Source organism: Sylvia atricapilla, chromosome 20 (genome assembly GCF_009819655.1).
Source record: "Sylvia atricapilla isolate bSylAtr1 chromosome 20, bSylAtr1.pri, whole genome shotgun sequence".
Taxonomy (NCBI): domain Eukaryota; kingdom Metazoa; phylum Chordata; class Aves; order Passeriformes; family Sylviidae; genus Sylvia; species Sylvia atricapilla.
The window spans coordinates 7,256,245-7,283,031 of NC_089159.1; the positions used below are offsets into that span (position 1 = coordinate 7,256,245).

The 26,787-nt window shown below is 45.6% G+C and overlaps 2 protein-coding genes across 2 annotated transcripts; both read right to left on the reverse strand.

Annotated features, from left to right (window-relative positions):
- Nucleotides 1-2,951: 2,951 nt before the first annotated feature.
- On the reverse strand, nt 2,952-20,202 carry BLMH (bleomycin hydrolase). Its single transcript, XM_066333425.1, has 12 exons — nt 20,137-20,202; nt 19,499-19,696; nt 19,025-19,134; nt 18,265-18,406; nt 16,911-16,999; nt 15,538-15,630; nt 11,846-12,001; nt 11,174-11,332; nt 11,009-11,076; nt 10,488-10,605; nt 8,734-8,803; nt 2,952-3,943 (listed from the first exon to the last, which is right to left on the reverse strand). The coding sequence occupies exons 1-12, from the start codon at nt 20,147-20,149 to the stop codon at nt 3,792-3,794; spliced, it is 1,368 nt and encodes a 455-aa protein (XP_066189522.1). The 5' UTR covers nt 20,150-20,202; the 3' UTR covers nt 2,952-3,791.
- Nucleotides 20,203-22,159: 1,957 nt separating this feature from the next.
- On the reverse strand, nt 22,160-25,716 carry TMIGD1 (transmembrane and immunoglobulin domain containing 1). Its single transcript, XM_066333675.1, has 5 exons — nt 25,641-25,716; nt 24,405-24,683; nt 23,325-23,603; nt 22,453-22,556; nt 22,160-22,192 (listed from the first exon to the last, which is right to left on the reverse strand). The coding sequence occupies exons 1-5, from the start codon at nt 25,714-25,716 to the stop codon at nt 22,160-22,162; spliced, it is 771 nt and encodes a 256-aa protein (XP_066189772.1).
- Nucleotides 25,717-26,787: the final 1,071 nt, after the last annotated feature.

Sequence of the window (26,787 nt, forward strand, 5' to 3'; positions counted from 1 at the left end):
TTTGTCCCGTCCCAGACGGTTTGTAAGGCCAAATCCTGCCAAGCCTCCCCCACTAAACCTTTCTGGAGGTCACAGCACAGTGTTTTAGTGTGCAAATATCCAGCTGTGGATCAGACCCTGTGCTCTGGAGAGCATTTTTCCTTTCCGGGGAGAATGGATGGCACGAGGAATCTTTTACTTCCCAAACAGATTTCCAGCTCATTACTTCTGGGAGTATTGGGACAGACAGAGACACTCTGAGCTAAATAAATTCTCCCAATTCTGGGAGACTGGAAGGGGTTTTCCAACATCTTTTTCTATTCTGTTACAAGAAAAAAAAATTCTCTACTGAGAGCTTCTCTGCTCATTACATAATTATATCTTGGGTTTTAAAAGATTTTAGAGGGATTGTGACTTTTTTCTGAGGTTTTTCTCCATCTCAGTCTGCTTAGATTAGGTTCTTTTATGCCTTATCCAGACCTTTTGGTTCAGGTGTTTTTTTCATCATCTCCTGCAGCAGTTACTGGGTTTTGGTTTTCTTGTGTTGGGGTGTTTTTTTTGTTTTCAATTTCTTGCCAAACAGTCTGGAGCCTTTGGGACATAATGGAAATAACAAACTGGAGATTTCAGGCAAAACCCCTTAACCTTCGTAAGTGAAAATCTTTCAAGGGCTGTACTGAGCCAGCTCCAGAATCTCATGAAATCTGGGCATTGGTGGGTGAAATTCTCATGATTTAGGGAAAGTTTGAAGAAAAGAGAAAGAAAGTGGACTTTACACAAGACACACAGATAAAGCAGCTGCAGATTCCAGCACAAGGATGGGAACCATCACTCAAATGACCTCACAAAAGTAGTACCAACTGTACTGTGATATCAGTGATGGCTCTGCAAGTGCCTCTGATTCACTGCCAATAAAATGATTGCAACAATTTTACAAATAACACAAACCAAACAAATCCTGCAATATTTGTTTGTCCCCGTCTTCCCTTAGTTAGCAATCAGACTACATTTAGAAGCTATTACAATTGGCTTTGGGATAAAAGAAATTCTGATTGCCCTTCCCTGCTATTTTCCACCCTGTGCTGGGATGCACATCTGGGAGTTGGATGACTTTTGGAGAGGTTTTTTTATTTCCACTCCAACTGTTTTAAGAGCACATTCCAATGGGGAAATCTGATTCCTAGAATCCACGCTCCACCACTACACATAACCTCTCCTCAGTTCCAATTCATTAGGAATTGTTGTTATTTTCTGCCACTTGAGTAAATCTGAGAGAGTTGACTTTCATAATATCATCTGTCAATATTTGGCACCTGTCAAGGGAACTCTCTTTGAATTCTCACATGAAAACTGCACGGTTTTGTTGACAAACTGGAAAAGGAAACTATTCAGTCAGCTGGTTCCCCAGCAGTCTAAAGGTAAGGCTTGTTTTTTATTCTAACCAACTAATCTTTTTAGCAGCTGTATGTTATTTTTTCCATAGTCTGGATTTACAGTTCATGGAGCTTTCTTTGCTGAGTGACAACAAAGCAGCAAGCCAGGCTTATTCCCACATTATTTACATTCCATCCCTTGGAAAATATAGTTTTTTTATCATCTCTGAAGCACTTCCTGCGAACTGACAGGGGTTAAGTGGCTTGTTCCTCCAGCACACACTCTGGAGAAGTGCTGGAACAGTTCATTGGGACAATCCCTGGCTGTGAAATGTCTCCCACACACCTGGGGAGAGGCTGAGGCTCTCCTTGGACCCAGATGTGGCTTGTGCAGTGCAGGACCCTGAGAACTTCCTCAGGCTCAGGAGGGAGCACATGGCAGCTCCATCATCATTCCTGTCCTTATCCCAGGGCTGCTGATCTCATCAGTGAGCTTTCCCTCAGGACAGAAGGGCAGAGTGACCCAGTAAAAGTGACCTCAGCAGGGAATCAGTTCATGGGGCATCATTGCATCCACAGATTTTACCCACATCTCAAACTGTAAGGTGTTTATGGATAAGAAGAGCCCGCAGGTACCAATCCTTACCAATGTTTCCATGGCTGTTCTCCCACAGGCAGAGGAACAGGCTTCACTTGGCACCAGCACAAACCTCAGGACACTTTATTCAGCTGCCCCCAGAGGAAAAACCACAGCTCTCACCTTGGCATCTGCATGCCTCCCCTCCCCTTCCCAATTCCACCTTGGAAAGAACTTTAAAAATTGCAGGGCATGAAGGCAGAAGGGCTGCTGCCAGATTGGCTTCATTCCCCTGAACGTGTTTCAGCCATGTGGATTTTCTGCGCTTAGTTGAAGGAAAGGGAAAAAAAAAAACCCACAATACTATTGTATAAAGTGTACAGGGAAATATCTGGGCAAGAACTGGGGAGATAAGCACAGGCTGGACAATACTTTAAAATACTGAAACCAGCAAAAACTGGCTTGGAATCAGTTTTGAGTTTATCCTCATGAGTGCTACCACCAGCAACAAAAATGTTAGTTAAACTCTAGAGGAAAAGTTAATTCTCCTTGGCTGATGTAATATTCATAGATAGGACAGAGGAAACAGAAGAACTGGTGTTAAAGTCATAAGTAGAAAGATCTTGAAGGACTAAAATTACTGATCTTTTGGAAGAGGAAAAAGCCCCCAAAACAACACATGCATTAGTCATAATGAAAATATTGTGCATAGCACAGCTTTCCAAGAGATCTGGCTGCGTGTCAGAGCCACCAAGGACTACAAGAACTGTTTCCTTGCCTTCACTCAAGTGACACCACGAAGTGGAGGCTGTGCACGAGACCCCAAAAGGGTCCCTGGAGAATCATCTGCTCCATCCCCCTGCCCAAAGGAGGATCAGCTCCTCCAGTGCCATTTCTGTACCCATTTCTGTTAAAAGTCTGTGATGGAAGCTCCACACCCTCAGTGCAGCTCACCAACATCTTCCCATTCCACCAGCTCCACGCACCTCTTTAAAAAAAAAAAGAAACCAGAATTGTCCCAGTCACTTGAGAAAGTGTTTATTCAAAAGCTTCATAGCACCATCTTGTTTTTGAAAACAACCAAATAAAATGCAGCAATTAAAACGTTGGTTTTTCTGTTGAGCATGACACTAACTCCACCTGTGAACATATTTATGGTTGTTCTTGCTAAAATAACTGAAAAATAGCGCTCCTGTGCACACAGACATAGCACTGGCCCTTGGGGGGGTTATCCAGTCCCAGCTCAATAATGGAAGAGTAAAACCAAGTGGAACTGGATACCTCAAGGAAACCATTTCCCTTCCCCATTTCTGCTGGAAGAGAAAAGTTTCCAAAGGTCATTTTTAGCAGTTCCAATTCATACGTCCCCTCCAAAACTTCAGCAAAACTAAAAATGTAAATATATAAAATACTTTTGGGGGAGTTGTTTTATGGGACAAGTAAGACCATAATTGCTTAATTATCTCAATATGTTTACTCTAACTATCACCTAACTATTAATTAACTAAAGGGCCTTTAATACCCATTTTTTCCTAGGGAAAACACCAGTCAAGATAATTTCACTACATTACTACGCTGATTCGCATTAAAAATTTAAAGTAAAATCAAACTGGCGTGGACAGCACTCGTCACCTGCTTTCATTTTGAGGTTTTGGTTTTTTTTTTCCTTTTCCCTTTTGGGTTTTGGAGCAGCCTGTCTGAGAGCTTGGATCAGTGGAGCGCTATTTCCCAAGGATCCTTAACTTACATTTCAGGAATAGGGACCGAGGGCTCGGTCTCATTGTTTGGCTATGGCTTCCGACCACTGGAATTCTCTATTGCAGCTACTTCTGATGGCCACGAGGAGGCAAATGCTCCGTGTTTCACTTGGCCAAAGCCCCCATGGGGTCCCAGGCTGGCAGGACAATGGGCTCCTGCTGCATCACGGCCAGGATCTCCTCGGGCACGTGCTTCTTGTCCACCACCACCTCGTACACGTACTCGGAGAACCAGTCATCGGTCATGATCAGGTAACCTGGGGGGGAAAACAGCATCACAGCATTGCAGGAGAGCAGCCACAGACAAGCCTCACCCAGGAATGATGCACTCAACAGGGCCTGGGCATGCTGGTTATCTCTTCAAACACACCAAAAAATATCTCGAGGAAGTTAACATACAGGATGTACTTTGTGTGCATTGAAAGGTCAGCCAAGAAGCCCACCAGGAAAAACAAGAGCCAGAATATCCATAGTTTATGTTTGCTCTGTTAAAATGGGCATTGGTAATACTCAAGGGAATTACAAAGCCTTTAATAAGGCAGAATGTAAAATTATTTGAATCGATTTGAGGCTTTAGAAGTTTTCAGGTGAATATCAACCTGTTCTAGGAAAACTTGCTTGGTTTAGTTTCTGCAGTAAGAGGCAGCCACTGCTTTCCTCAAAGCCATTTAAATCACACTTAGGCTGAGGCAAATCCTCATTGTCTCCCTTAATGTGAAAATGTCAGTGAACACCCTTTGAACTGGGAGTGAGGGAAGTCACTCTAGAGGTTTTAGCAGAGAGCTACTGCTGGAAACAAGCAATTCCAAGTGAACTGGGAAGAAGAGTGGCTGTGAAAAAGGAAGCATTTAGGAGACAGATGAAAAGGCTTTATGTAATAAAGTTCCATGCATCCTTATATTGTATCATCACACAATCAAATGAAACAAGAAAATGCCCAAAGAATATGGACAATAAATGCATCTATCTCCCCCATCTTGTTTCTAAAGCAAGAGATCAGATAATCCCATAAATTAAAACCCCTATCAACTGTAACCCGAGCTAGAAGCCATTTTGGAAACACTGCCAAAGGGAGCTGCCTTGATTATCCTCTCCTCAGGATATGAGTTCTTGGGACACACAAAAACCTCTCCCTCCCAAGAGCCAAGGAGTAATTGCACCCTGGGAGGATTAATGAACTCTGCCTCTGACATCCTGTCCCTCGTGGCCGATTGGGATCGCGGCGTCTGAGCGCGGAGGAAGCGCCGAGCACGACTCCAGGACATGCAAATAACTCTGGTTTGGGGAGGCCTGGGCAGGACACACACGTCCTACACACACCTGGGAAGCCCCTGAGAGGCCCCAAAGGGCCCTGGAGAGACCACATTGTGCTTGTGCTGTAAGCCCTGCCCGGGGAGAGCAGATGAACAGAGCCTCAGTCACAGGGCACTTCTGGGATGAGGGATGCACAGAGTGCCTGCAGTTAAATCCCTGAAATGCCTTCTGCAGCAGAGCAACAGCCAATACAAGACATGAAAAGCCCAAAGGGAGCTGACTTCTAGCTGGAGATGCATCCTAAAAAAAGCTCCTTTCATGCCAAAACAAGCAGATGGATCCCTCTGCACAGTGTGATTTAGTATTCCCCTCTTCCTTGCTTTTAAAAAAAGATATCCGATGGGATAAGCTGGGTTCAAAGTTAGGTGATAACGTCCTGTGTGTCTCCAGAACAAAAGACTACTCAGAATAATTTAACTTGCCTGTGTGGCTGAAAAACAGTCAATAAAACAGAAAGGAAATATTTGATTGGGAAGTGACTTTTTTACCCCAGAAAACAAACAATGTTTGTCAGCAGCTGTGTTCATTCCTTGAAGAAAACCACACAGGGTTCCAGAAACACTTATACAACAGATATAAATGTAATTACTAAATATTGAGGAGAGGAAAAGCTGGGCTGGTTCACAGGGGTTCCCTTTCTCTAGGACAAGCAATACCACAAGATTTCAGTTCTGTCCACTCTGGAGTGTGAACATATAACTGACTCCATCCCATAATTCCCAAACCTGGACTCCCAATCTTTCACCATTCCTGTCAGGGGAAACAGGTGGTACCCTGGACTGTACTTGGAAAAACAGGGAACCCCACATGACAAAAGACTGCTCTTTCCTCACAAAAAAAAAAATCATTTGTTTGCTCATTATTTAATGACTCAAGTCCAGTCCCTGGGGTTTTGTTACTGGGGGCTGGACCCTCAATCCCCTGTCCAAGAAATCCTGGGAGTTGGGGTTACTCGTGTTCCCCACACCCAGCTGGGCTGTGCCAAGTTCAGCATCATTCTTGGCTGACTCTGCACTGATGTGGACTCTGGTTTCTTGTGCTGGACTTACCCAAGCACAGCTTCCCAATTCCTTAACAAGGCAGATAAGATAAAAATCTTAAATCTTATCACAGTGAGAGACAGACTCAGTGGCACTGCAAGACAGCTCAGACAAACTCTGAGTCCTCATCCTCCTACACTGGACACTGAAGAGTGGAAAATCAAGGCAGGAAGGAGAAGAAACCCCACCAAGTTGAATCACAGTCCCTGAAGGGATTTAAATGATGTGTAGAAGTGACATTTGGACGCATGGTTCAGTGGGGACTTGGCAGTGCTGGGTGAACAGTTGGACCTTAAAAGGGCTTTTCCAACCAAAATGGTTCTGTGACTCTCAGTCACTTCTCCCAGTGTTTGGGAAGGAGCCCTGGAGGATGTGCCCAATTGCCTTTTTGCTCCAGAGCAGCTCATTTGGTCATACCCAAGAAAATCATTCAGGGATTCAGCTCCCTGAAAAAACTCAGTCTGAAATAGAGTCAAGCTTCCTGCTTCTGGTGGGATTTTCTCTCAAGGCACTTTTCCAGGCAACTCCCTGAGCAAAAGCATAGTCAGGGAGCAAGAGTTTCCAGAGGCCATGGTGTCCCCCAGTAAAAAGCAGATAAGGGACAGTGACTCACCCTGCAAAGTCCACACATGCTATAGGAACAAAACAGGGTAGAGTTTATTCAAGTTGCTCTGGGCTCCCATTTTATTTCAAAGGAGCAACCAGCTCCTCTTACAGGCTCTAGAACTAACTCCTGAGAAGTGAGCAGGGATTTGGATTTGGGCCCAGCCCAGCAAGCACCACTTGTAGCAGTGTCAGGGCTTAGCTGCTGCCCTGTGCCTTTGATGTTACCTCAAGTATTGATTTGGCTTCTTTACTTAATCCAACATCCCAAAGAAGATTTCACTACTGTCATATTGCTGAGCCTTGAAGGCTGAATGTCAACAGTTTCCTTGTTTTGTCAACTGTGAAGATTTTTATTGGAATACTTTGCTGTGAATGGATACAGTTAACTCGGAACAGAAACAACAAGACCAAGAGGCCACGACATTAAGACACTTTTCCAAGAGTATTCTGTGTTTTCCTCTAAGTTGTTCATGTTATTGAAAAGCTTATAAATAAGACCACATCCTAAAACAGAGTTCTCCAAAAATAAGTCTATTCCCAGAAGAAAACCAAGACATCCTGGGAAAGTTCTGTCACACCAAATCTTACAAGCACAACATTTGGGATTAATGTGCAGGAGAAAAATGTGGCCAGCAGTGACTCTTATTCCTGAGGACACAGAGTCTGGCCTGGCACAGTCACCACTGAGGCTGTGCCCACATCTGGCCTGTCTCACTCAGGAGATGACAAAAACCATGGAATTCTCCTCCACCCCACATAAGAAAAGCTGCCTGGCCTTGGCAGGGCAAAGCAGAGATGCTCTCACACCTCCAGCCTCACTCACCAAGGGCTGGGGAACTCAGAGCTGCCCATGAGACCAGCAGAGAAACACCCAGTGCTCATTGCCAGTTTCCATGAGCAGGGAAGCCACTGGAACAATTTCCTAAACCAGCTCTGAGCCGTGATTCAGGGTTGTGTTCACACTGCTGCTGCCAGGCGCCACACCAGGCTGGCACGGGGCCCTGGCACAGCCCTCAGAGCCTCCCCAAAGTGTCCCAGGAGGGCAGCAGGGACAGCAACAACAGGAAAACAAGTTCATGGAGAACCCTCAGCACAGGCAGAAGCACAGTGAGGACTGGATTTTGTGTCCCAGTGCCTGTCACACCAGGGAGGAGCACAGGAGAGGGGCTGCATGTCACAGCTTTGGCACAGCTTCCAAAAGGCAACCAGAATTATGATTTTTAAATTTTTCTTTTCCCAGCCAGCTGTTGGTGTTCAAACAGTTTGCACTGTGTTTTTCAGCACAAACTGGGACCAGCCATGCCCTCACTTCCTCATCTACAAAATCAGCAAGAAAAGCCTTGCAGTGACTGATAAACAGTACTTGAAGAGAAAACAAAACCCACTTCAGTTTCACACATGGCTCAGGAAGGTTTTTCAGTACCACCAGCCACAGGCAGCATGAGCCCCGTGTGCAGTGCACAGATTAAAGCTTGGCTGTTACCAAATGCTTTAGCACATTTAAAACCAGCACTGAAGCAGTTATTTCTCCTTTTGTACTAGAAAGAAAAATAATTCCTCTACAGTTCAGTCCTTGGAAGTGATCCTAATTCATTGATACAGCCAAACTTTTATCCATGGTCCCTTTCTGAACAGACTGCTTCCAGACCCACAGGACTTCCTGGTGTCTCACAGGACAAGTGCCACCACGTTTTTGGACTCATGCTACCAGATTTTCCACACTTGTGTCCTGCAGCAAAGGATCATGAGCAACAAAACAGCCAAGGTTCTGACCAGTGTGACAGAGGGAGAGCAAACTCCTGCAGCTGCTGGGGTTTTTGGCAGGGATAATAGCTGGGAATTTACTTGGGATCAACAGCAAACTGATATCAAGGCTTAAGAGTATCAGCAGCCTCCCTGCAATAAACTGAACAACCTTAACAAAAACTGATAAGGCAGGAATAAAGTTTGATAAAATATGACCTTTTGATGAAGTCTATCAGTATCTTCCCATGCCTTCATACACAAACCAGTCTGGTTATTGGATTGTCCCTCCCACATCTTTATTTCCAAACATTCAGTTTTCTGCTCTCATGACTATAAATTACCTTTATTGCCACGGTCTTCACCCCAGGAGTTTTCCACTCTCCATTTTTCAAATGCATCTTCTTGCCCATCCTGTGCCAAAACAAGCCCATGACATTCGGTGGTGAAGGAGAGGCCACATCTGAGCTGGCAACCCCCTCCCCATCCAAATTCAGCACCAGAAAAACAGAATTCCACTCCTGAGTCCCAATGATTTCTTGCTAATGGCTGGAGAAATGCCATTTTATAAAATATTCATCTACCTACTTAGATAAAATATGAGGAAATGTGTTGAAGAAGAGTCTGCAATCAATATTTATCAGGAAGCTGAAATTTAACTAAATTCTAGTTTGGACTTAACTGATTGACAGGATTTAAGCTGCTGTCCCTGTCCCCCATCAAGGTGTGGAGGAAATTAAATACAGGATGCACAGTTTGCCTGAACTGGGAATCAGGGAAAAGGAACTGTCAGAATTCAGAACAGCATTGGCAAGAGTAAACCCTTGAAGAATCCATCTGAAGGACACAGCTTCAAGTCTGGTGCTGTGCAATTAAAATATTTTAATACAAAAAACTACCCTGAAAAGCAGTCCATTTTTAATATTGAATGGAATATTGTTGTAATGCTTCTGTTCTCCCTTGAAAAGAGAGAACAGTCCTTAAGATGGGACACTCAGGAGCTCCCAGACCAAGGATGTCAACTCTGGATGCTCTCAGAAACTGGGAGGAGCACATTCACATACAGTTACTTTTTAACCAAAAGGTGCACATCTATTTTTCATGTGGTAAAACTGTAATATGATTTAAAAAAAGAAAATCTTCAAAGCCATTTTATAACAAAGTAAGTAAATCCAAAATATTGCATTTTACAACACAGTTTCTCAAAACCCCTTCAGATTAAGGTTTTTAAGAAGTACCAGCTACAAAGTTTTCCTTGGTTTTTAGATTTATTATTTAGATTTATTATTATTTAGATTTATTTCCTTGGTTTTTAGATATTTAGAGAAGTGTTTGTGCAGTCTGATACACGACAGAAGCGTTAAAAGCTCAGAATGCAGAAAACAGGAAAAAATTATATTGAGTTGTAAAAAGTAACTTGGAACATTCGTATGACTCAGCAGTTCCATCTCAAGTCTCAAAACTCCACAGCTCAGGCAAACTTGTTCAGTGCTGTGCAAGCTGTTATTTCTCAAGCCAAGGTCAAGCTGGACAGGAAGAGATCACTTCAAAGGAACTTTAATAATGACAACTTCTGGAAATAAATGGAAACATCAACTTTGCAGATAACCCCGAGTTGTAAGTTTTGCATGCTTCTTTTTACTTCATTATGTGCTTTGTTATGGTGCCAGGAGCAGATCTGGCTGTGGATTCACCTCATCTCTGCTGTTTGCCACAGAGCTATGCTGGACACCATTTCCCTTCCCTAATTAGAGGTCAGGGAGATCACAAGCCAGGGAGGTTAATTTTGCTGCAAAGTGCCTCCTACCAGCATTTTAATAGGATGGCCCTTTTCAGGCTCTAAACCAGACTGGACTAACCATGCAGTGGTTGTCCAATCCAAGTTTGTGGGTAAAAAGGAAAAGTCCCTTGATGTGTCTAAAATTCTTCCCTCCTTGTTAAATATTTATAGCTCTGAACACTCAGACACAAACAACACAAAGAGAATAAACAACCAGGGGGTTGTGGCACACTCTGAGTGAGCCCAGGACACAAAGAGGCTGCCAGGATATTCCAGCACATCCCTGTCAGCACCAGAACTCCAGGAGGGAGACTCTACCTTCTCAGTGACAGCAGTCAGGACCATGGCATGGGTCATCAGGGACTCCCCAAAGATCAGTCGTTCTGCTTTGTTCATGTTCTTGATGGAGACACCAAACACCAGCTCATGATTAAATCTAGCAGAAAGGCAAATGAGCCACATGAGAAAGTCAGAACTCTCCCTGCATCCTCAGTCAGGGAATCAGGAGACTGCCCTGTGCCAGGAGCCACTGCACGGGCATACGAGTTCAACCAATTTTAATGTCAGAATAAATGCAAAACCTGATCCCTTTAGGAGTTTCTCTCACCATATATTAGACATTTAAATACGAATATTTAACAACTACTCATACTGCATCTTTAAAGGATTCAGATTAAACTAACAAGAAAAAAAAATTCTGCTGCTGCTGAATTACTAAAATATACTCTTTGGGGGTATATATCCAAAGTATGTACTAATCAGTTCAATGAGCAGCTAAAGGGCTGTTCGTGTTCTCACTGAGTATCCCAGATGACATTCTGGTTTGATTCTCTACTCACATATTCAGGTCGTTGATTCCCAGCTTGCTATAAAAGTGCTTTGCCACATCACAGCCAAACCACACAGCCTGCAAAGAGAAGGAAGGGTCATGTCTGGGCCAAATCCCAGGAGTTTGACATGGCACAGGCTGCACTGTGCCATCCATGAAGAGAAACCAAACCCACCTCGCCATCCTTAATTGATGCTGCAGCCAATTTCTTCAGGACCTCCACAGGCTGGTTGTTGTAGAGAGTTTTCCTCCCTCCAGCCATGTTGCCCAGGTACTCCACAGTGTAGAGCCTGTTGTAGGGATTCTGGGGTCGAGGATCGTTCACTAGACAAATCTGCCAAAAACCAAGATGTCATAAAATAAGGCGCAACACAAGTGAAATCCTTGAAGATTGAATCTAGAAGGATTTCAGGGAATAGCTTCTGACCCAGCCAGCTGTCTGCCCGATTAGCAAACAAGCCACTTGGCTGAAATAAGAGGTTTTTTAAGGTTGTGTTTGTTGGGGTTTTTTTTGTTTTGTTTCACAAGTTTGCCTCGTAACTGTGACAGAGCAGCTCTGTGCGTTACTCCTTCTCTAATGTCTGCCTTATGACATATTACAACTGATTAGATCATTGCATATTTTATCATTACAAAACCATCGTGGACTGCAACACGAGATCCCAGATAATTGAAGGGTAGAGCACAAACAGCACAGCAGGGAGAATAAACACACTGACTTGGGCAAGCAGTGCCCATCCCTGGTGCTGCACCTACAGGAGGGTCAGACACTGGCAACAGTGCAAAATAAATGGTTTAGCACCAAAAAAAAAAAAAGGGGCCTTGGGAAGTTTTCAGCATCCCCAACCTTGTCCTCCATGTTGAAGTAAGGCTTGACATGCTCGTTGTAGAACTGCACCGGGGTCATGGGGCCATACTTGTGGTAGTTCTTCTCCTTGTCCCGGAACTCCCAGCAGAAAGTCTCCGGAGGGCTGCCCAGGCAAGTGCTCACTATTCTGAATACCTGCCCAAAGAAACAAACAGCTCTGAGCCTGCTGGAACATGCAGTTGGGCCTCTCCTACACCAGCAATGCCACTGGAGCATGGATTTCCCCACATGAAAACCAGATGGAGAAATGGGATCTTAACGGTCACTTCTGAACACGTGAATAGACACACACACGCACATCACTGATCTGCATTCAGCTCCTGAAATCTCCGTGTTTCAGCAGTTCAAAACCAATCTGAAAGGCCTCAGGAAAATCAACAGAGCTTCTTTCACCACTCTCACGCTCCAGGTTCTCAGGTAAACCACCAGACAAAAGAGAAGCTTACAAATTCCAGGTTTTCCTAGGAATGCAGCAGCCCAAAGCAAAAAACAGGACACTCCCCAGCCTCGTTAAAACACTTTTTAAGTAATTCTGAAGCTCCTCCAACACTGCCAGAGAAACTTTATCAAATTGATTCTCAAAAAGCTTGATCATTCAGCATCACCTGTTCCACCAGGTGGTTTTCCCCATGCAGAGATAAACCAGACCCTTCAACATGGGCATTTTAACCCAGTGTTTCCCCTATACTAATTCATTTTCAACTGTAATGTTCGTTTGGCTTTAAAAGATGGGCCTTTGCTTACTTTCAAAACCCCAGAGAATAATCTTCACATCTGTTTTAATACATTTAACAACATCTCTGTTCATGGCTGAGCTGGGAGGTTATGCAATTTAATTCCAGCTCCCTGCCTGCTGCCTGTGACATGCTTTGCAGCTGGCAGCTATCTTTGGATTTTTAGCACAAAAACTTGACCAGATTTCAAGCCATCAGCCTCCCTGTAAATCAGAACATAGAGCTGCATCTCAGAACCACTACTGTACTTCCTCACAGGGCTTATCAGAAAATGTGCCAACACTGGCAGTGTAACCACATGAGTGTCTGTAGAGATACAGAGCAGGACCTGCCACAGGTACTCTGGGGACGGGGAATTTAATCACAGTTAATCACGTTTGAATCTGTTTTATTTCAGCTGACATTGATCTTCAGCTCTGTCCATTGTCCTGAGCACAAGTTTCTTCCTCGCAAGGAACCATCAGGTTATTTAAAATGAGAGGAGAGGGAGTCAAATCTCAGCCACACCTTCTGCAGTGGGATCCAGCTCCTGTGGTCTGTGCCAGCTTTCCCAGCCTGGCAGTCTTCACACTTACACAGCAGAGTAGACACAATACCTTCCCCAAAGCTGACTGAACTCTTTCTGGAGCTGGTGCTAAGGTTCCATAAGAACTGGTTTTATGTTAATGTGCTCTTTGTGCTGGCAGCAAAATGCTCCTGCTAAATAAAGGTGTTCTTGCTCCAAGCAATTTAAGAAAACAAGTGAAAAGATTAATTACAGGTTGAAACAAGGGTGTGGGCATAAGGCTTCTACTGCAGGAACTCACACATTTCTCAGTAAATATGGTAAAGAGCAAATATAAACCCCTGAACTACTATAAATATTTAATTTTGCACAGACTGCACAAAAGGTACCATTTGCTGTGGCTACACCCACATTACCTCAGATAACCACAAGAGCTGAGAGATGAGGCCATGAACACAAAATAAGCAAGAAAAATGCCTAAAAGGAGAGCAGCAACTAAATGGGCTCCAGCCAGAGGAAGGAAAAAAGATGGAGAGAGATTTCTCCATCATTTCTCTTTCTCCAGAGGCACTGAAGCCTGAAATGACCTCCCTCAATTGTTTTGCCACCACACCCAACATAGGCCCTCTTTTCATATCTCACAAGCTTCCCCTGCCAATAAATAAAATAAGCCTATTTAAACTAAAAGGTGACTTACATTCCCCTAGTGACAACTAGAAGCAAGATATGGCTAAGACAGAGTGGCTTGTGCTAAGCCCCAAAATGAATGAGGAGGGGAAAAGGAGGACACTCCTGATAAGGAAGAGTCTACAAAGGAGAAGAGTAAAGGAAGAAAAATTCTGTCTCGTGAACTGCACTGATTTCAGCTTCTGACCTGCTGTGCACTGGTTTGATAAGAATGTTTATACAGTTCTGGAGTGAATATTTAATCCTGTGTTCCACAACAATTGCCCCATTTCAGCTGAAGTGCTGCTCCCAGTGGGAGCAAACCAAGATTTGCTATGCAAATAGAACCTCCCAGAACAAAACCAAGCTCTGCTTTGCCACAGAAATGCAGAGACAATACCCCTCATACACATCTCAACACATGCAAACCACATTTATTACTGCAGGGGAAAAATGCTGTGTTAGCCTCAGATAATTAAGCACAACCTTTTACAAAACAGACAAAACTGCAATCTGCTAAGAACCTTTCATGTCAGTTCCAGGATCTCTTGTCAGAGGGCAAGAGGCTCTAAATAAATGAAGAAACATTTAGCAGTGAACTGTGTGTCCCTGCCCTAAGAATGACCATCTCTAGGAAGCTTTTGATGTCTGCTGCAGAATCCCCCAAGGGCTTTTGGACACTCACTGAATGTAAATTACATTAATTCATCTTTGAACCAAGAGTAGATTGGCAACATTCTGGGGTAGGCTCAAAGCACAGCATTCTTAAGGCATGAATTTCACAACAGTTTTGATGAAACCCAAGAACACAAGTCAGTTTTCTTCTTTTAACCTAACCTTAAAATCAGATAAAAAGAAGCTACAGAATTTTACATGAAGTGCAAAGATGAATTTCCAAAAGCCCAAACACATTAATCAATATGGAACAAATGCAGAGATAGCCCAAGGTAGGTTCTGCCTAACAGGGATGTTCAGTGGATTGCAGAAAAAGCTAACACACACCACCAAAACATTTAATTTCTTGACTAATCTAAAGATATACATTGGGTCACTTGGCATTGTATGTTTGAGAAATAAATTAAATACACTTTTTTTTAAAGTGCATGGACTCAGTCTAAAACACTGAAACAGCCTCAAGTTTAAGTTATTTTTGGCAGTTTAAGAATCAAGTATGAGCGGCACAGAATGAGAAAAATGATGTGGGTTGTGTGAGCAGGAGGAGGTTCAGGCACTGCAGTGATGGAGTCAATTCAGAGCCAAAACCGTGCTGCAGCTCATTCCTCTGCTGCCCCCAGGATCAGCTCTCAGCTGGACTCAGCCCTGTGCAGACACCTCCCTTTTGTGGTTCTTTTCTGCTCTCTTGTGGGGAAACCTTGCACAACACTTGTGCTACAAGATTTGCATTCAAAGCCATCAGAATGCAAATTTCAACCTCTCCTGGCTTTTTTAAGAGCCTGACAGGCCACTGTTTTGATCTCTCAAGAGAAAAATGCTGCTTTTCCTACAGCAAGGGGCAGATGTTTGTAAAATATCGTTATTCTGAAACCTCTGAATTCAAAATATTTGTCTGGAAGGATTAGAAAAATTCAGAGTGAGGTAAGCAACGAGCCACTGCAAAACCAATTCACTTGAACAGCTCCAAGAACACTTTGTTAATCAACAAGAGGCACTTCTTTTGGCTGATCCAACAGCTGCACAACAAAAGTAAGGAATCTCATCCATTCCAGCCCTGTGTTCCAAGATTCATGTCACACCAGTTTATTTACCTCTTCTATCATCATGTCCATGGCAGCACAAATTTCTCCTTTGCTTCCTCCACTTTCCACCATGTTTCTTAGCCTCAAACAGTATTCTCTCATCTGTTTAAAGAGAAAGTTACTTTGTTATCAAGGGTAGGAAAGGTGTCACCTGATTATTTTCAGGACTTCCTATCTGCTTGTTTCAAGCACCTATTTTACTCTTCATAACGTTTTCAAAACGGAAATACACTTCAGAAGCTTCATTAGAGACTGATTAATTTAAAAATAACAAGATAATTGAATGCAGTTAGAGTAAAACATCACCAAAGAATTAACAAATAGTCACAGTTCAATCACCATTTCCAACCACTGGTGTGATGCTTGCAGCCATTAAGTTTGATTTCTCTCAGTCCCATAAGTGATGCCACAACATCCACACACATCAGCACCTCTGTGACTCACAGAACACACTTTCCTCATACTGTCACATTCATTTTGCAACTCTAATGCATAATTGATCTCCTGGCTGATGAAAAGAAAGGGGCATTTCCCCACTGCATGCACAGCTGCACTCAGAGCAGCACAAGCTTCCCATTAGTGTCACCATCCATAAGGCCAGGAATGGTGATGGGGATCCCTCAGGACCAGCTGCTTTGCCATGCTCAGGATTAGAACAACATTAACAACATTTAAAATGTCCAAGCTCATTCCACCACGTATTTTGCATTTTTTATGTGGATTTCAGCAGTTTTCCCTGAGCATGCAGCATGCAAACTGTAAAAAATGTAGCAAACTGTAAAAAATGTTTTAATTGACTTTTTCATCTAGCTACCTACACCAGCATCTTCCCAGGCTAATCCATTTCTGCAGTTCAGGGAGTGAGTTAACACCTTCCTTCAGACAAAGCTGTGCACTTGTACACTGAAAGCTGATTTTTAGCATGCAGTGTTTTTAAAATACTTTTTTTCCCCTCCATCTTTTTCACCACATTTGGCAGTCATCTCTAGAAACCTTGGCACAGAGGGAGATGAGATACTGAAAGGGTGGAAAAGAGACACCCAGACACCATCTGCTGGTTTTGCAGAAACAGATTTAAGCAGCCACATCAAGAAATCTTTGGAAATCTAAGGATTAGGAATAACTGCTACTAAAACCACAAAAGGTACTTTTAAGCCACTTGAAACCTGACAATGAACATCTCCCATGATCTCACCTTCCTGCTCCATGTTTCAAGATAAACATCAGAACTGCTGAGACTTTAGGCTGCTGGTTGGTAAATAATTTTAAGTTGCTGAGATGTACTTAACACTTTGGTCAATAAGGATAAGGTGGTTAGGAACATTTGGAGCAGGTTCATGCCCATCCCCTCCCCTAAGTTTTATCATCTAAATCAGTTTTACCTTATGATTCAAGATCTCATTCATCCTTCTGGTAGCCTCTGTGGTGTGAGACTCTGGGAAGTATTTCTTGGGGACAACACCATACTTCTCTAAAAGAAATAAAACTACAGGTTAACAATTGGCTTTCTCACATAATAGATGCTCCTACTGCTCATACCCATATGAAAGATAAAGAGAGTTTGGGTTTGTGCAGAGATTATAAGAGAAAGGCTCTTATTTAAAGGTTACAAGTACTCAAAAGTTTACATTTTAATTTGTGACTGAATGTTGACCTCTGATCTGCATTCCACAGGGATCCCAGAATGTGGAATCCCTGAACTACTCAGTATTATTTAACTCAGCATTTGAAAGTTCTGAATTAATTAGTGCTTTAGGAAGTCCTGGTCGCCAGGAAAAAAAAAAAAAACAAAACTAAAAGCTTGATTACTTGAAAATTAATCTCCTGAAATACTTTCTAAAGAACTGGGCCTCCCATGAATCACTCCATGTAAATTATCTAAGGTTAAAACTGACTTCCCAGTCTCCTTTCCTCCTCAACATTTATTATAAAACACCAGCAGCAGCAGCTCAGTGGCTTCCTACATTACAGTACCACTCACAGATCTCACCATGCAAGGCTCTGGATGTAACAGCAGCAGCCAAAATCTCTGCCCTGATTAAGTATTTATAGCACTGGGTTGAGGAAAAAAGGAACCCCCAGGCTTCAAAGAAACAAATTCCTTTTGTGATTCTAAATTTGTATTATTGGCTTGTTGATGTACAAAGCTGTCACATTGTTTCACAACACAAATGCGAGCAAGTGCTGGTGTAATTAAGTATCTCCATCAGGGTAGGATCCTGTTCCTGCTGGAGCACTGTAAGACCAGCACTGCCACATTCCACATCAATTCCTTCTCACTGATCTTTATACCAACTTCAGGCTGCAATTCCAAGTAGTTCTGCTCCTGCTTTGCAGACACACCTCGGTCCAGTAGGGGCTTTTTCCTTAACATGGGTCCTAAAGATTGTAGACATGGCTATAAATAAATGAGGTTAGGTTGATGACTGGAGGAAAAGGGGATTGAACCTTTTTATTAAATGTAAAGTCATGGCTATCTAATTTTTTGTTGATCTTTTGAATTTTTATCATCAACAGGACTAAGCAAAAGTGATGCCAGACAAGATTTAAGCCAAATATTTACAATCTGGCCCAAAAAAAGTCTTTGATTAACGAAAAAATAAATACAGTGGTTAATGGCATTGTGTGCCTTAGCCAATTCCCAGGTCTCAAGCTCAATTTCTTATTCTATTCCATTCCCCATTTCTCAAACCAGGCTGCAGTTCCAGAAGGACTCCTTGTGACCACTTCTCTCACCAATGATGTTGACCAGCATATCCCACTGTCCACCATCATTTGTGGGGTTGGAGAGCAGGAATTGCACCAGCCTTCCTTCCACTGGCTCCTTTTTCTGAGCTGTTTCCACAAAGGCATTTAAAAAGTAGTAACAACGCTCAACCTGAAACACACAGATAAAAAAACCCCTTCTAAGTCTGACATATTATGCATTAATTAATTGTTGAGTATTCAGTTCTTTGCAAGTAGAGAAGAGATGAAGCAGCTTTCTGCTCATCCAATGACATCCTCATTTTCCCCTCCAGCATTCCAGGGGCTACCCTATAAAATTCTTTGTTAGGCCAAATATTTAGGAGTGACTTCAGACAGAGCTTGAGGGTAGAGGAACAGGAAATGGGAAGCAGAAGTTATGCAATGAAGCCTGGCCCAAACTAGTACTAGATTTGCTTAATTTCCCTTTAGGGGGAGAAGCAGGCACACAGCTCACCCATCAGGTCACAAGCACAACTGAAACCTCAGAGCTACAAGTAACTTCTGAAATATATAGAACTCTTGAAAAAACCTCAAAACTTCTACTATTCCAAAACTTCAACATCTTGACAACTTTCTTCTCAAGCTCAAAGTCCCACTTTGCTTGACCCCCTGCACTTAAAACATATTTTTATAGAACTTTTGAAGTTTCTTCTCATGCACACTAAAACAATGGAGCCTAAAAGAAGCTCTGTCCCAACACTAACAGCTGATTGCATAAGCAACCCTACAACAACCTACACGACTGTACCTTATCCCAGAAAAAGAGATAGGACTGGCTGAACTCAAACTCTTCAATGTTGTATTTCTTCATGAAAGGAAGACGCATTGCGTTGAGGCAGGAAAAGATCCAGCATCTCCCTGAGAGATCAAAGGAACACGAATTAAACTGGAACGCCTGTGCTCAAGAGCTGCACAACAATTCCTTTTACCACGAGATTCATGACACAGTTCTGCCTCGAGCCTTTGGCTGGGCGTCCACACCACCAAAAAGCTCTGAAGGTGTTCTGAAATCTTTTATTGCAAGCACATCTCTCAATTACACCACGCAGAAGGGAAAAGAGGCAAACGCTGCAAGTCTAACGTCTGCTATTAACTCAGGAGGATGCTGCAGGAATTCGACTTTGCTCCGAAGCACGGACAAAGGGCTCTGGAGCAGCGGCGGCTCCCAGGAGCACAATCAGTGTGACGAGTCAGCCCCCAAACACCGTCCCCGGCCCCTTACCGGAGTTCTTCTGGTTGGTGACGGGCTTGCCCTCGGCGGGCACGGCGTGCTGGAACACCTGCACCGTGTCCTGCACCACCTGCCGCTGCAGGCACACCTCCAGCGGGTCGTTGCATGTCGCCACGTTCTGGGCCAGCAGGAACTGCGGCTCGGCCCGCAGCCGCCGAGTGAAGGCGACGGCCTTCTCCGTGCTCAGCCCTGCGGGACAGCGGGACAGCGGGGCACGGTCACCGCCGGGCCAGGGTCACCTCAGCATCCCCCCAGCGCCCCGGTAACACACAGCCCCCATCCCATCCACCGCGGAGGTAACGGTGAGCCTCCCGTCACTGCCTACAATGGGCACCTTATCCCTGCCCATAGCCCCGGTAATTCCCCTCCGCCCAACCTATTGCAGAGGTAACCATGAGTCTCCTACCCCCCGGTCTACACACCCCCGGTAATGGCCGGTAACCCCCTCTCTACCCGGTAATTTCCGCCCCCCCGACCCGCTGCTAAGATACCGATGAACACCCCCCCAACCCTCCACGGACAAGAGCCCCCCTTCCCCATTTCCCTTCCCCGGTCACCGCCGCCCCATCGCTGAGGTACCGCTGTACCCCCTCCGCCCGTGCCCGCCCCTCACGGACGGGCCCCCTCACCGCGGGCGTTCATGGCGGCACCGGCAGCACGATCCCGGCGCGGGCCCGAGGCGGAAGCGGCTCTTATAGCGCCGGCACCGGAAGCCGGAAGAGGGGCCCGGGGCCGCGGCCGGGGGCGAGGGGGGGAGCGGCGACGGCGGGGCGGACGGCGAGTGGCGAAGGACACGTTTAGTGCGGGGGCGGCCCCTCACAGAGACCCCTCACACTGGCGCCTCACACCGATCCCTGACAGCGACCCCCCTCACACAGACCCCTCACAGCGACCCCTCTCACCGGCCCCTCACACAGATCCCCTCACAGCGACCCCTCACCGCCACCCCTCACGCAACCCCGGCTCCAGAACATTCCACACCGCCTGGAGTCCGCGGCCTCCCCCGTGTCAGTGCTGGGGGCTGTTTGTGGCCCACACTGGTGTCAGTGCTGAGGCTGTTTGTGGCCCACACTGGTGCCAGTGCTGGGGGCTGTTTGTGGCCCACACTGGTGTCAGTGCTGGGGCTGTTTGTGGCCCACACTGGTGTCAGTGCTGAGGCTGTTTGTGGCACAGGCTCGGCCCTGCAGGGCTGGTGTCACCCCTGGGTGAGTGACACCCATCCGGAGCGCCCCCATCCCGCTGTCCCCAGCTCCATCCGCGCGATGTCACCCCCTGTGCTGTGGCAGCTTCACAGGAGGGTTCAGGGCAGCTCTCCACAGCCCGTGTTGTCGAGGCCAAGTGCCCAGGAACATGAGGTGGCACCGCTGTAGCGCCTTGAGGGACCTCCCTGAGCACTGGTGAGTCAAGGACACGCTCTGGATCACACTCCAGCTGCAGAATCTTCCTTCCTCTTGAGAAAATGGGCGCTCCTCTGAGAAAAGCGCTGGTGCATCACTGTCTCAGATTGATTTACAGCACACAGTGTTTATTGACAGTATTAGTAATGGGCTATTCCAAGGCACGATGAGGCCTGAACAGCTTGCCAGGACCTTGAGGAAAGTGCTGGAGCGGCACATTTGTTGGGGGGAAGGGATGGATGGAGATGTTTTCCACTCATCGTGGCGCTGGAGCGACCACAGTGGAACTTTGCTGTGTGCCATCGAGCTGCCCCAAGCCCTGGGGTCTGCCTCAGCCATGGAGGCAGGAGATACAGCAGCAGTGCTGAGTGCCAGGCAGCTTTTGCCCTGGCAAGAGAAGCTGAGATGCCCACAGGGTGATTGGGAAGGGGCAGGGAGTTAGGTGGCCACCACCCCAATGCCCTGTGGAATGGCACTGCTGGACAGAAAACAGCTGTCAGACCAACACCTCGCTTCGTTTGTGTGCATCAGCATCACAGTCCAGTAGAGATTCTCCTGTAGACTGATCCACAGCCCACATGCCTGACTGCATGTGCATTCCTTGCTGGAATAAGCATGGAGGGCAAGAGCTTGCATCGTGTCATGCAGCCCATCTGCCTCAATGGTGCTCCAAGGAAGGGTTCCCAGTGACCAGTTCTAACAGTTCTGACCTTCTAAGCAGCAGGTTAGAATGAACAGATGCAAAGAACCACTTATATTTTGAAAAAAAAAATATAAACTTGATCCCAAAAATAACTGTTTCAGTGCTTTATCTCAGCATCTCACACAAGGGCTTTGGATGACCACTAGAAATGATGTTTTCTGGGTGTTCTTTACCTGCAGCAAAATGGACAGAAGAAACAAAAAATCATCTCCTAGGGGAAAAAAATAAAACCCACAAGTAAGTCAAATTCATCTGGGCTGTGTTCAGCTCCAGAAAGCTGTCAGCAGGATGAGGATATGACATTAAGGTTTTTTTTCCCTTCCAGTGGTTACACACGGGGGTATCCAGAGCCCTGGGATGGCCAGGGAAGGGCAGCATTTGTGTGTGTCCTGTCATGTTCCCAGGGATGCCTCTCTTTTAGGACAGGAGGTGTGGGCTGGTGTTCACCAGCCAGAGCAAGAGCTGGATGGGTTTATCATGCTGAGTGAACAGGTTCTGCCAATTTAAAAGAAGGAATTAATTTGGAATAAGTGTGAATAAGCAGTCAAATACTTACAGAGTTGTTTCTCTTGGTTTCTTGAAGCACTGAAAAGAAAAAAAACAGTCCTGTTATCTTTCACATTTCTTGGCCATGAGGATATTGTTACAAACATTGCAAGTAAGTAATGCCTTCCACATTAAATATCTAATACTTGATTTATCTACTGGTAATTCTAAAGCAGGAGGTAGTTTGTAGCATTTTTCTAACAGTGAAAAGCAACATTATGAAATAGAAAAGGTAGACAAAAACCAGGCACTGCAGCAAACAATACCATTTTTTCCTAAGAAACTAGAGCTTTCCATACCTTAAATAATTTATCTCTTCGAGCCACAATTCCAAAAAATATTGTCAGTGTAACCACCACAACAGCAGCAATAACAGCCTCCGTGGGAAAAACAGGTTTTTTATCTGTCAGGAAAGAAGAGGTTGGATATGTGAGAAATCAGTGCAGTGACATAACCCAGAACATTTCACAGGGCTGTGGAAAGACATTCCTTTTCCCACAGCTGAGTTAACTGTTGCTCTCTCTGCTGTCTGCAGACTGACTCTGTGTGTTAGTCCCCTGGAGAGAAGGATGCTGAGCCTGTATTTTCCTGAACTGAAGAAGAACTGAAACATCAGTTCCTGAAGAAGATCCTCCCAGGCACTGTTGTGCTCAGAAGTAAGGCTGTCCAGAAATAGCACTGACACAGGTAACATTGCTTCCCTCTCTGTGTCCAGGAATGAAAGGGACCTGGACAGAGGTGATCTAGTGTCACCTGTCTGAGCCCTGAGCACCCAGCCCCTGTAATCATCTCTGGAGCACAACTTCTCTTGCCTTAAGCAGCTCCTTGGGCATGACAGCATCCTGTGGTCAGAATAAGATGTTTCAAGTAAGACCTGAGGTGCTTTAAACCACACTTGAGTGTGCCCTGTTAACATGGGAAGAGCAGCAGTGGGATGAGCCTGCCCCGGGTCACACTTGCCAAATGCTTTTGAACAGGTAGAGCAGGAGAGGCCCTTCCTGGTGCTGTTGCACAGGTGCAGAGAGAGCTCCTTGCTGTTGCTGTGCCCTCAGAAATCCATGCAGGGAATTTACCACACTCCACTCACACTTCATTATACAAGTGGATTGTTGTTATAAAAGACATCAGAGAGTTGTTTGTAAAGGTTATTATTCAGCAGCAGCCTTGTTACCTTCCACTATGAGGTGGAAATCCCTTGTCCGCTTTCCCAAGGGTGAATCCACCACACAGGTGTAGGTCCCGTTGTCAGACTTCTGCACTTTTCTGATGGAGAGCTGAAAAATCTCACTGGTCTGGAACAGCTCATGATGACTTTGCTGCAGGGTCAAGGTGTGGTTGTCCTTATACCAGGTGCTCTGGCCTTGAGGGTTGGATTTGGAGTTGCAGGTCAGGGTGGCATCTTTTTCTTCTTCCACGTGGAGGGTCTCCTCTCCGCTCAGCCGGGGAGGAACTGTTCACAGGAATGGCAGTTCAACGGGTCATTATTAATGCTGCTCATAGAATCACAGAACCATTTGGGTTGGAAAAGCCTTCTCAAATTGAGTCCAGCCATTAACCCAGCACTGCCAGGGCCACCATAAAACCATGTCCCCATGTGCCACATCTATATGTCTTTTAAATCCCTGCAGGGATGGTGGCCCCACTGCTGCCCTGGGCAGCCTGTGCCAGGACTTGATGACCCTTTCAGTAAGGGAATTTTCCTTAAAACCCAATCTAAGCCTCCTCTGGCACAACTTGAGGTTGTTTCCTCTTATCACTTGTTACTTGGGAGAAGAGACTGACCCCATCTTGCTCCAACCTCGTAGAATGCCCACATTTAAGTGGGCAAAATAAGCTCCCTTCACACATCCCTCGTGCTCCTTGTTCAGTGTTCTAACACATCACAGCATTGCAGCCTTTCCTGATCCTTGGGAATGAGGAGGGCAGTCAGTGGTGGAAACTGTCACTCCACTGTTTCCTCTGCCCTGACTTGTGTCCTTGGGAAATAATCTAGGTGGAGGCAGGGACATATCCAGAGTACCTTTCTTAAGGGCCCACCCACTCCTATAAAAGAGTCAGAGCCTTAGATCAGGCCATAAGCACCACTGTGGGAAGGGAGTGTCTTATCACGTGAATTATCTCCTCCTAAACACATTTTTTCTCGATGAAGACAGCGGACAAGGGTGCAAAACACCACCCAGACAGAGCTGCTCAGCCCACAGCTCCATCCCACCCCAGCCATTCCACGCAGGAATCCACCACGACCACTCACACTGGATATCCAGGATCACAGACACCTGCACAGACTTGTCCCGTGCCAGCCTGCACGTGAAGGTGACCCCGTTGTCGGACTCGTTGACCGGGGATATGCAGATGTTGCTGACGTTCACTTTGTTGCCCTCGCTGAGCCCCACCTGCCCGTCCCCGCGGTACCACAGCAGCTCCTCTGCCTGGCTGCTGTTGTGGACGAGGCACGACAGGGAGATGGCAGGGCCCAGCTCTGCAGACAGGGTGAAGTCAGCAGCCTGGTTATTTACAGACAGCTCCAAACCTGCAGAAGAAGGAGGACAAGGACATTTCAGCATCCTAAGCCATACTCTTCCCACAAAAGCTGCCCTGTTCACTTCTCCATGCCTCAGCTTTGGAGGAGGGATGAGGCTTTCAGGTTTCAATCAAACCAGGTGAAACTTTCAGGTTTCAAATTTCCAGGTGGAATGTTAGTTTTTGAGACAAGAAAGAGCTGTCTTCATCTCAAAGGTCCTTCCACATTTATATAAAATAAAAACCAGGGTTTGCAGCTGACTGCCAGAACGCCAATGCCTGACCTGTGACAACAAAATGTCTGAAGCCAGGAGTGACCATGTCACACCCAGCAAAAGGTCGTTCCCATCCCATCACCCTTCTGCTGTCAATCACTGCTGCAGCACCACTGTGCTTAATGTGTGATTCTCTTTCTCAGTCAGAGCAGGAAGCCCTTGGGAGCATAAATGATTTAATCAGGCCCTCAGCTGAATCCTGGCTGTTGCAGAGCTGCAGTTTGTCAAAGGTACAAACCTCAGGACATACTAAATGAACAACCAATGTGGGAAATAAATTATTGTAATGGGATGAGATTTGCTACTGCAGCCTGGGCCATAATTAATTAAAAATATAGCTCAAATTATAAAGGCAGTAAGGTCCTGTGAATATAAAGGAGTCTGAAGGTCCCTGTCTGAAGGTGTTCCCAAGTGGCCAAACCTATCCCACTTCTCACTGCTTAGAGCAGGTTTGGAAACTGTGGCTTCATCATCCCTGCTGCAATAATGCTGGAAAACACTGCTGTTTACCCATTCCCTTCTCTGCTACACTCAAATCAGAGGCAAATTTTCTAACAGCCCTCTCTGGATGACCTCCAGAACACTCAAAAGCTGAGATGCTGCTGCGGCACATCACCCAGCCCTGGGCAGTTCCAATAGCTGGTGTGATGGAGCTTGGACAAAGCCGAGATGGATTTTTTTCCATTGCTTACCTGTGGCTACACATGCCAAGAAGGAAATAGCACAGACGGCTCCGTAGGGGGCGGCGAGGCTGCGTCTCTGCACCATCTCGGAGCAGAGCTGGCTCTGTTGAGAGAGAGTCACAGCACTGCAGCCTCCGCTCAGGGCTCGCAGGGGTTAATCCCTGCTGCCATCTGACACCCCGGGGAGAGCCCTCACAGTGGGGACAGGGTCACCAGGGAATAAACTGAGGCCGTTGTTGCAAGGTATTTTCCAGTTCAGAGCAGATTCCAGGGGGGTTTATGTCTCTAATGTCCATTACATGAGTTTGTTGTGTCCGATCACCTGTCAGTCAGGGGAACCCATCTCTGGATCAGGTAGCACTGGACTTACCTTGGGAAGAGTCTCTGGAGAGGCTGCTTCTGCTGGGAAATGCACACTTCTTTCCCCTCCTTATTTATAGGGTCTGAATTTTAATATTTTATGGTTGTTCAGTAAGAAGTGAGTCCATAAAATGGGTTCAAGGCCTCGTTCAATTCCTGGATTTCTGAGCTCCCACAACACTGAAGTATTTGCTGGGCTCTGCTGGCTGTTTTATGAGATTTGCTGAGGCAATGAGTAACTAATGAGAGAATTCCTGAATCAGCCATAAAGACTTTCAGCCAAAAAAAAAACCTTTTATACCTTTTTTTTCAGCTTTCTGAGTGTTCACACCACTGTTTGAAGCCACAGGGATTTTGTCCTAGATTATCCTAGAGCAGGAGTAGACTCTGATTTGTCCCTTTCTGCCCAAAACTCCATTGCCATGTCCTCCTTTGAGTGGAAAATGAGAAAATCCACTGATTCAGACTTTGAACTGCGTGTTGGCAGAGGAGAGAGCAGACACTGTCCTGCTCACCAGTGTGTTACCCCCAGGCTGCTCTTGTGCCTAGCTCAGCCCTGGGCCTCCCCAGCACAGAGAAGGGGGTCTGTCCCAGCTGTCCCCTCTGCTGGGACAGCTCTGCTCGGGCTGTGTGTGTCCAGGGCACAGCTGAAGCACTTGGCTATGTGGAAATCTGTCTGAGATTGCTGTTTGCACCTCAGCAGGGTGATGGTGACGTGGTTGCAAAGCACGGGGTCCTCACAGCCTTCCAACGTGTTGCCACTGCTGCCAGTGTCCCTGCAGGCACATCACTCATC